Source organism: Salvelinus alpinus, chromosome 10, assembly GCF_045679555.1.
Source record: "Salvelinus alpinus chromosome 10, SLU_Salpinus.1, whole genome shotgun sequence".
In the NCBI taxonomy this organism is placed as follows: Eukaryota; Metazoa; Chordata; class Actinopteri; order Salmoniformes; family Salmonidae; genus Salvelinus; species Salvelinus alpinus.
The window spans coordinates 18,296,221-18,305,934 of NC_092095.1; the positions used below are offsets into that span (position 1 = coordinate 18,296,221).

The 9,714-nt window shown below is 41.7% G+C and overlaps 1 protein-coding gene and 1 long non-coding RNA gene across 2 annotated transcripts; one reads left to right on the top strand and one right to left on the bottom strand.

The window, feature by feature from the left end:
• Nucleotides 1-446: 446 nt before the first annotated feature.
• LOC139531618 (uncharacterized) lies at nucleotides 447-2,040 on the bottom strand. The gene is made up of 2 exons (XR_011666399.1): nucleotides 1,926-2,040; nucleotides 447-1,368 (listed from the first exon to the last, which is right to left on the bottom strand). It is a non-coding gene; the product is annotated as an uncharacterized lncRNA (long non-coding RNA).
• Nucleotides 1,913-6,049, top strand: LOC139531617 (COP9 signalosome complex subunit 9). The gene is made up of 3 exons (XM_071328234.1): nucleotides 1,913-2,208; nucleotides 2,857-2,929; nucleotides 5,659-6,049. The coding sequence occupies exons 1-3, from the start codon at nucleotides 2,146-2,148 to the stop codon at nucleotides 5,694-5,696; spliced, it is 174 nt and encodes a 57-aa protein (XP_071184335.1). The 5' UTR covers nucleotides 1,913-2,145; the 3' UTR covers nucleotides 5,697-6,049.
• Nucleotides 6,050-9,714: the final 3,665 nt, after the last annotated feature.

Sequence of the window (9,714 nt, forward strand, 5' to 3'; positions counted from 1 at the left end):
CCCGAGACAGACAGCACCTCTGGCAAATCAAAGTTTATTTGTCACGTGTGCCGAATACAACAGGTGTAGAGCTTACAGTGAAATGCTTACTTACAGGCTCTAACCAAAAATGCAAAAAAGGTTTTAGGTGAACAATAGGTAAGTAAAGAAATAAAAACAACAGTAAAAAGACAGTGAAAAATAACAGTAGCGAGGCTATATACAGTAGCGAGGCTATAACAGTAGCGAGGCTACATACAGGCACCGGTTAGTCGGGCTGATTGAGGTAGTATGTACATGTAGATATGGTTAAAGTGACTATGCATACAGTGAGGCAAAAAAGTATTTAGTCAGACACCAATTGTGCAAGTTCTCCCACTTAAAAAGATGAGAGAGGCCTGTAATTTTCATCATAGGTACACTACAACTATGACAGACAAAATGAGAAAAAATTATCCAGAAAATCACATTGTAGGATTTTTAATTTATTTATTTGCAAATTATGGTGGAAAATAAGTATTTGGTCACCTACAAACAAGCAAGATTTCTGGCTCTCACAGACCTGTAACTTTTCTTTAATAGGCTCCTCTGTCCTCCACTCGTTACCTGTATTAATTGACTAGAACCAAGAAATTTGATCATATTACTCCAGTGCTAGCTTCCCTACACTGGCTTCCTATTAAGGCAAGGGCTGATTTCAAGGTTTTACTGTTAACCTATAAAGCGTTACATGGGCTTGCTCCTACCTATCTTTCCGAGTTGGTCCTGCCGTACATATCTACACGTACGCTACGGTCACAAGACGCAGGCCTCCTAATTGTCCCTAGAATTTCTAAGCAAACAGCTGGAGGCAGGGCTTTCTCCTATAGATCTCCATTTATATGGAATGGTCTGCCTACCCATGTGAGAGACGCAGACTCGGTCTCAACCTTTAAGTCTTTACTGAAGACTTATCTCTTCAGTAGGTCATATGATTGAGTGTAGTCTGGCCCAGGAGTGTGAAGGTGAACGGAAAGGCTCTGGAGCAACGAACCGCCCTTGCTGTCTCTGCCTGGCCGGTTCCCCTCTCTCCACTGGGATTCTCTGCCTCTAACCCTATTACAGGGGCTGAGTCACTGACTTACTGGTGCTCTTTCATGCCGTCCCTAGGAGGGGTGCGTCACTTGAGTGGGTTGAGTTACTGACGTGATCTTCCTGTCTGGGTTGGCGCCCCCCCTTGGTTTGTGCTGTGGTGGAGATCTTTGTGGGCTATACTCCGCCTTGTCTCAGGATTGTAAGTTGGTGGTTGAAGATATCCCTCTAGTGGTGCGGGGGCTGTGCTTTGGCAAAGTGGGTGGGGTTATATCCTTCCTGTTTGGCCCTGTCCGAGACCAATGAGGGACACGAACACTAAGAAGAGAGAGGAGACGGAGAGAGGGGGGGTACGGTAGAGGGAGAATAGAGAGGAGAGATGGTGGGGAGAGGGTCAGGAAGGGAGAAGAGAGGGGGAGAATGAGGAGAGGGGATGGACAGAGAGAAAGAGGCCCCATAAGGTTATGTAATATTGTATATTGAAATGCATTTAATAAATATGAGGTTATATAAGCAAATGTATTTTAACATATCATGAAATATATGAATGCGTCTCACACACCTGAAAAAACACATGAATTCCAACGGCTATGATATAAAACGTTACATAAATGTAATGTGCAATATCAATGAAATTTGGCCAGAAATTTGATCTCATTGTCATAATTTACCATATTTGATGTGGATACTTGCAAAAACTGTAATAGGAATTTTGTATGAGGAATTTTTACAATGATAAAGTTATTTTACAATCAGTTATAGGTTTCCCATCCTTGGGTATGTAACTCCTTTCATCACCTGGAGGTTTGTACCATATTTTACCTAGTTTTACATAAGTCTGTAGTAGCTGTACCTGGCTATCTTCTGTAGCCTACCTTTGCTTCAATCTGTACACCCAAACGACCGTTGGTTCCTTGTGAAAGTCAAGGGCATTATACTGTTACCAAAGCAGGAAGTGGTGTTACACAGAAAAGGGTCCGGTTTCTAAGTGGTGTTACACGGAAAAGGATCCGGTTTCTATTGTTTACGTTGACAGAGAACATTTAGATAGTTAGCTAATATTCATTAGGTACCTTGTCAAAAACAGAAATTATCATGAAACCAGCGGTGGACGAGATGTTCCCTGAAGGCGCCGGGCCTTATGTGGATCTAGACGAGGTTAGTAATCATCAGGGGACACGAGAGAATCGCCGACCTAGCCTAGCTACAGTAACACCAACGCTAACCTAGCGATTCGACTCAGATAGAAAAAACGCCTGCTGTTAATTAAGAGCGGCGACGCTCGGTCTGAATACATCGCTTGCGATACGGTTTAGGAAGCATAAGGACCTTATGTTTCATATCAACAATAACAAAAATGAGGGGCGTGTTTCGAAAGCCGAATCGCAAGTGATGATTATTGACGGCAGAATGGTGCCAAAAGTTTTCGAGAACTAGATGTGCATGCCCAGTAACACACTCGTGTCCTCCGTGGACCGGCTCGTACATAAAACATCCTACATTCAGGCTGCAAAGGCATCAATTCTATCGTTAACTAGTTTTTTTTTTAGCCCTCAGCTTCGCCCACGAATGAAGGATGCTTTATGTACGAGCCGGTCCACGAAGGGCACAAGTGTATTACCGGGAATGCACATCAACCTTAGGCGATAGTGGATGGGTGCTAGGCTATAGCACAGACAGTTTTTTTTAAACCTCAACTGTCACCTTTTTGTCTGTAGACGTAACTGTCTTTGATTTCTAGCTGATGTGTTTTCCTTACTTGGCTTACATTGTTTTAAAATTGTTCCTGTGTGTCTGATTCTTCAGGCAGGGGGCAGCAGCGGTCTGCTCATGGACCTGGCAGCAAATGAGAAAGCAGTGCACTCAGACTTCTTCAACGGTCAGTCAGACAGACACACACACACCGTAGAGGCTAGGTGGGGCTGGAGGCTAAACTAGAGCAGTGTTTCTCAAACCTATCCTTGAGTATCCCATTTCACTTATTTGTTCTATTCCAGTACAAGCATACCTGATTTAAACTAATTGAGTGCTGATGAGTAGTTGACCAGTTGAATTAGCTGTGCTGGTGGAATGGGTGAAGAGGTTGGGGGAAACACTGGGCTAGACTGGGTAGAGAAGCATCTTGGGGGCTAGGGAGGGGTCTTATGAAAGTGTTCTGTGTGTGTTTGCTTTGCCAACAGGGCCGTCTCACAGAAACTAACATGTCTTTTCCCTGTAAACTTCAATTAACAACACACACCACACAGTGTAGCTAATGTGTTTTCCATCTGGCAGTGTTAGCCACGGGACAAACAGTTTATGGCTCAGAAACACATGACCTAGAAAGTGATCATTAAAAAGAGGAGAGGAGAAGAAAGAAGGAATGGTTAAAGGGATACTTCAGGATGAATGGTTAAAGGGATACTTCAGGATGAATGGTTAAAGGGATACTTCAGGATGAATGGTTAAAGGGATACTTCAGGAGGAATGGTTAAAGGGATACTTCAGGAGGAATGGTTAAAGGGATACTTCAGGAGGAATGGTTAAAGGGATACTTCAGGAGGAATGGTTAAAGGGATACTTCAGGAGGAATGGTTAAAGGGATACTTCAGGATGAATGGTTAAAGGGATACTTGAGGATGAATGGTTAAAGGGATACTTCAGGATGAATGGTTAAAGGGATACTTGAGGATGAATGGTTAAAGGGATACTTGAGGATGAATGGTTAAAGGGATACTTGAGGATGAATGGTTAAAGGGATACTTGAGGATGAATGGTTAAAGGGATACTTCAGGAGGAATGGTTAAAGGGATACTTCAGGAGGAATGGTTAAAGGGATACTTCAGGAGGAATGGTTAAAGGGATACTTCAGGATGAATGGTTAAAGGGATACTTGAGGATGAATGGTTAAAGGGATACTTCAGGATGAATGGTTAAAGGGATACTTGAGGATGAATGGTTAAAGGGATACTTGAGGATGAATGGTTAAAGGGATACTTCAGGATGAATGGTTAAAGGGATACTTGAGGATGAATGGTTAAAGGGATACTTGAGGATGAATGGTTAAAGGGATACTTCAGGATGAATGGTTAAAGGGATACTTCAGAAGGAATTGTTAAAGGGATACTTCAGAAGGAATGGTTAAAGGGATACTTGAGGATGAATGGTTAAAGGGATACTTGAGGATGAATGGTTAAAGGGATACTTGAGGATGAATGGTTAAAGGGATACTTGAGGATGAATGGTTAAAGGGATACTTGAGGATGAATGGTTAAAGGGATACTTGAGGATGAATGGTTAAAGGGATACTTGAGGATGAATGGTTAAAGGGATACTTGAGGATGAATGGTTAAAGGGATACTTGAGGATGAATGGTTAAAGGGATACTTGAGGAGGAATGGTTAAAGGGATACTTGAGGAGGAATGGTTAAAGGGATACTTCAGGAGGAATGGTTAAAGGGATACTTGAGGATGAATGGTTAAAGGGATACTTGAGGATGAATGGTTAAAGGGATACTTCAGGAGGAATGGTTAAAGGGATACTTCAGGAGGAATGGTTAAAGGGATACTTCAGGATGAATGGTTAAAGGGATACTTCAGGAGGAATGGTTAAAGGGATACTTCAGGAGGAATGGTTAAAGGGATACTTCAGGAGGAATGGTTAAAGGGATACTTCAGGATTTTTGGCAATGAGCATCCTAACGCTAGTTAGCGTTGGCTCGCGAAACTACCACTAACTTCTTTCATACTAGATACAGAGATATGACAATGGTATCCACCAGTTCATCTGACTCTGGGGACGTAGATAAAGGGCCTCATTGCAAAAAAACACGAAGTATCCCTTTAAAGAAGATGTAAAGGAGGGGAGGGGGAGTAGAGAGAAGAGGAGAGTAGGGAACGGATAGGAGTAATGTCAGGAGGAGATGAGAAGAGAGGGGGAGCAGGGAAAGGAGGAGAAGAGAGGGGGGGCAGGGAAAGGAGGAGAGGGGGAGAAGGAAAAGGAGGAGAGGAGGATGATAAAGGGGTTTATGGTTCCTGTTAGACTGAAACCCAGCAGGACACCTAGCCAGCCTGCCGCTTTGATCACACACACACCACGTATCACACAGGCACTCACACACACCACGTATCACACAGGCACTCACACACACCACGTATCACACAGGCACTCACACACACCACGTATCACACAGGCACTCACACACACCACGTATCACACAGGCACTCACACAACCCACGTATCACACAGGCACTCACACAACCCACGTATCACACAGGCACTCACACACACCCAGCAGAAAAACACATTCCCCTGTGTTTCTGTGGTGTCAGTGATTTTTGCCTTTTGAGTGGTTGTAGCTCCTATAAAGCAGCACATTTGTTAACACCAAACCTCTCCTATCCTTAGGGAACCTAAAGTCCTAAGGCATTACCTACCAAACACTGACCTACAGTACTACTGCATGACCTGTTATGAGTCACACTACAAACTGGACTACTATTTTAGAATGTTTTCAAACTTCAGCATGCATATACTGTATCATGTCACTCAGCAGATAGAGCTGTCAATCAATCACATCAGAAACTCATTGTGTTCTTTCTCTCTGTCTACCTGTCTCTCTGTCTCAGACTTTGAGGATCTGTTTGATGATGAGGACCTGCAGTGAATGAGGAAGACCCTATATACCCATGATTACGTGTGTGTGTGTGTGTGTGTGTGTGTGTGTGTGTGTGTGTGTGTGTGTGTGTGTGTGTGTGTGTGTGTGTGTGTGTGTGTGTGTGTGTGTGTGTGTGTGTGTGTGTGTGTGTGTGTGTGTGTGTGTGTGTGTGTGTGTGTGTGTGTGTGTGTGTGTGTGTGTGTGTGTGTGTGTGTGTGTGTGTGTGTGTGTGTGTGTGTGTGTGAGAGAGACATTAAGATTGTAAGAACTGTAAAACCAGAACAATTTCCATGTTGGAAGTGCTTTTGAAGATCCGCCCTCATTTCCACTATGTTTGTTAAATAAAGCCTTTTCCAAAAGCAGGTGTGGGTGAATTCTGTGGATCCTATGCATTCCATAGACTGGCCAAATGATCAGTGTTGCCGTCGTGTTTCAATGTGCTGCGGCAGGTTGGCAGGTCTGTAGGCGTTGAGAAACACCTGTTAGTGGAGAAATAATTACATACGCCATAACATCACATACTCACGCATACCTATAATATTTATATCAACATCCCCAGCTAACATGACCACTACACAGATGGCTATTGTACAGCAACACTACAAATCATGTGGAGCAGTGGTATTTAAAGTCGGGGGAACTGCACTAGGGTTGCCCAATTTCTTTTTATATATACACTACCGGTCAAAAGTTTTAGAACAGCTCCTCATTCAAGGTTTTTACTTTATTTTTACTATTTTCTACATTGTAGAATAATAGTGAAGACATCAAAACTATGAAATAACGCATATGGAATCATGTAGTAACCAAAAAAGTATTGAACAAATCAAAATATATTTGAGATTCTTCGAAGTAGCCACCCTTTGCCTTGATGACAGCTTTGCACACTCTTGGCATTCTCTTAACCAGCTTCATAAGGTAGTCACCTGGAATGCATTTCAATTAACAGGTGTGCCTTATTAAAAGTTAAGTTGTGGAATTTCTTTCCTTCTTAATGTGTTTGATCAAATCAGTTGTGTTTTGACAAGGTAGAGGTGGTATACCGAAGATAGCCCTATTTGGTAAAGTTCCAAGTCCATATTATAGCAAAAACAGCTCAAATAAGCAAAGAGAAACGACAGTCCATCATTAGTTAAAGACATGAAGGTCAGTCAATAAGGAACATTTCAAGAACTTTTAAAGTTTCTTGAAGTGCAGTTGCAAAAAACATAAAGCACTATGATGAAACTGGCTCTCATGAGGACCGCCACAGGAAAGGAAGACCCAGAGTTACCTCTGCTGCAGAGGATAAGTTCATTAGAGTTACCAGCCTCAGAAATTGCAGCACAAATAAATGCTTCACAGAGTTCAAGTAACAGACACATCTCAACATCAACTGTTCAGAGGAGACTGTGAATCAGGCCTTCATGGTTGAATTGCTGCAAAGAAACCACTACTAAAGGACACCAATAATAAGAAGAGACTTGCTTGGGCCAAGAAACACAAGGAATGGACATAAGACCAGTAGAAAATTTGGCCTTTGGTCTGGAGTCCAAAGTTGCGTTTTTTGGGTCCAACTGTGAGACGGTGTTGGTGAACGGATGATCTCTGCATGTGTATGTCCCACCGTAAAGCATGGAGGAGGAGGTGTTATGGTGCTTTGCTGGTGACACTGTCTGATTTATTTAGAATTTAAGGCACACTTAACCAGCATGGCTACCACAGCATTCTGCCGCGATACATCATCCCATCTGGTTTGGGCTTAGTGGGACTATCATTTGTTTTTCAACAGGACAATGACCCAACACACCTTCAGGCTGTGTAAGGGCTATTTGACCAAGAAGGAGAGTGATGGAGTGCTGCATCAGATGTCCTGGCCTTCACAATCCCCCGACCTAAACCAAATTGAGATGGTTTGGGATGAGTTGCACCGCAGAGTGAAGGAAAAGCAGCCAGCAAGTGCTCAGTATATGTGTGAACTCCATCAAGACTGTTGGAAAAGCATTTCAGGTGAAGCTGGTTGAGAGAATGCCAAGAGTGTGCAAAGCTGTCATCAAGGCAAAGGGTGGCTATTTGAAAAATATAAAATATATTTTGATTTGTTTCACACTTTTTTGGACTTCATGATTCCATATGTGTTATTTCATAGTTTTGATGTCTTCACTATTATTCTACAATGTAGATAATAGTAAAAAACATTAAGAAAAACCCTTGAATGTGTAGGTGTTCTAAAACATTTGACCGGTAGTGTATATATCAATGTTATTCTCGGAGGCTACCCTGAACATATCCCAGTCCGAGTGATCAAAACAATCTTGAAGCTTGGATGCCAATTGGTCAGACGTTGAATAGACTTTCCTATTTGCCCAAGGGGGGGGGCTTGTAGCCATCCCAGAAGGGCGAGTAGCAGTGATCAAGTGTTTTAGCAGCGCAAGTACTACAGTCAATGTGTTGGTAGAACTTTGGTAGTGTTTTCCTCAAATTTGCTTTGTTACAATCCCCAGCTACAATAAATGTGGCCTCAGGATATGTGGTTTCCAGTTTGCACAAAGTCCAGTGTAGTTCCTTGATGGCCATCGTGGTATCGGCTTGAGAGGGAATATACACAGCTGTGACTAAAACTGAAATAATGATCTTGGGAGGTAATACGGTTGGAATTTGATTGTGAGGTATTCTAGGTCGGGTGAACTAAAGGACTTGAGTTTCAGTACGTTACCACAATCATACCATGAGTAGTTCATCATAAAACATACCCCACCGAGTTCAACGTGTGTGTGTGTATGTATGTGTGTGTGTGTGTGTGTGTTCGAGACTTACACGATGGCATCAACACAGGGTGGCATGGCATTTTGGATGTGGTATCCTTGCAGTCTAAATTTGATGTGAGAGTCAGACACACTTGTGCAGCAACTTGTGGTTACCTTAGTTGGCCGACGATCTGATAGATGAAAGGGAGTGAGAGAGAAAGGGAGACAGAGAAAGACAGAAATAAAATATTTAGACAGGCAGCCCAATTCTGTTCTTTTGTTTTTACTAATTGGTATTTTTGACCAATCAGATCAGCTCTGAAAAAGCTCTGATGTGAAAGAGATCTGATGTGATTGGTCAAAAGACCATTTAGTGAAAAAAATAAATGAGAATGGGCTGCCTGTGTAAACACAGCCTCTGATCTCTAAACTAACCATAAACATGGTGTGTTTTTAGTTTGTATTTATTATGGATCCCCATTATCTCTTCCTGGGGTCCAGCAAAATTAGGGCAATTTATACAATTTTAAAAACATTACAATACATTCACAGAAGGCAAAGGGTGGCTATTTGAAGAATCTAAAATCTAAAATCTATTTTGATTTGTTTCACACTTTTTTGGTTACGTCATGATTCCATATGTGTTATTTCATAGTTTTGATGTCTTCACTATTATTCTACAATGTAAGAAAAGAGTAAAAATAAAGAAAAACCCTTGAATGAGTAGGTGTTCTAAAACTTTTGACTGCTACTGTATAAACTTTATTTTTGGGGGGAGGGGACAAAACATTTAGAGTACAGATTATTGTATGGGACAATAAACAAACATTTTTGAGAAAGATAATTAGAAAAATAAAATATTGAGTAAATGTATTTATTTGTTTATTTTCATTTTGATAATAGATGAAAATTCACTGAATTTAAGGTTATTTGTTGATGTAAAAATACATATTTACTGATTTTAAGGTTGTGCCATTAGATTTGTAGTGGGATGGGGTCACAAGAAATTATTGGGGAAGAAATTGGGTCCCCACTGGAAAAGTTTGAATACCACTGATGTAGAGGGTGGTATAAAGGCAATTCGTAATCCAATTCCAAATTTGCCTTGAGGCCACAGGTATGTGATGCCGCAGTGAGACGCACTTCCAAAGCAACTACAGAACAGGGCATCCAAAGCTTCGATAGTGGGCAAACAAACATTTATTTTTCAAACAAAAGGTCATTTCATAGGCTATATTCCGGCGATGATCAACGTCAAAGCCATCAGATTTAAACTGTAGACAAAAGGTAGACTAGTAGCA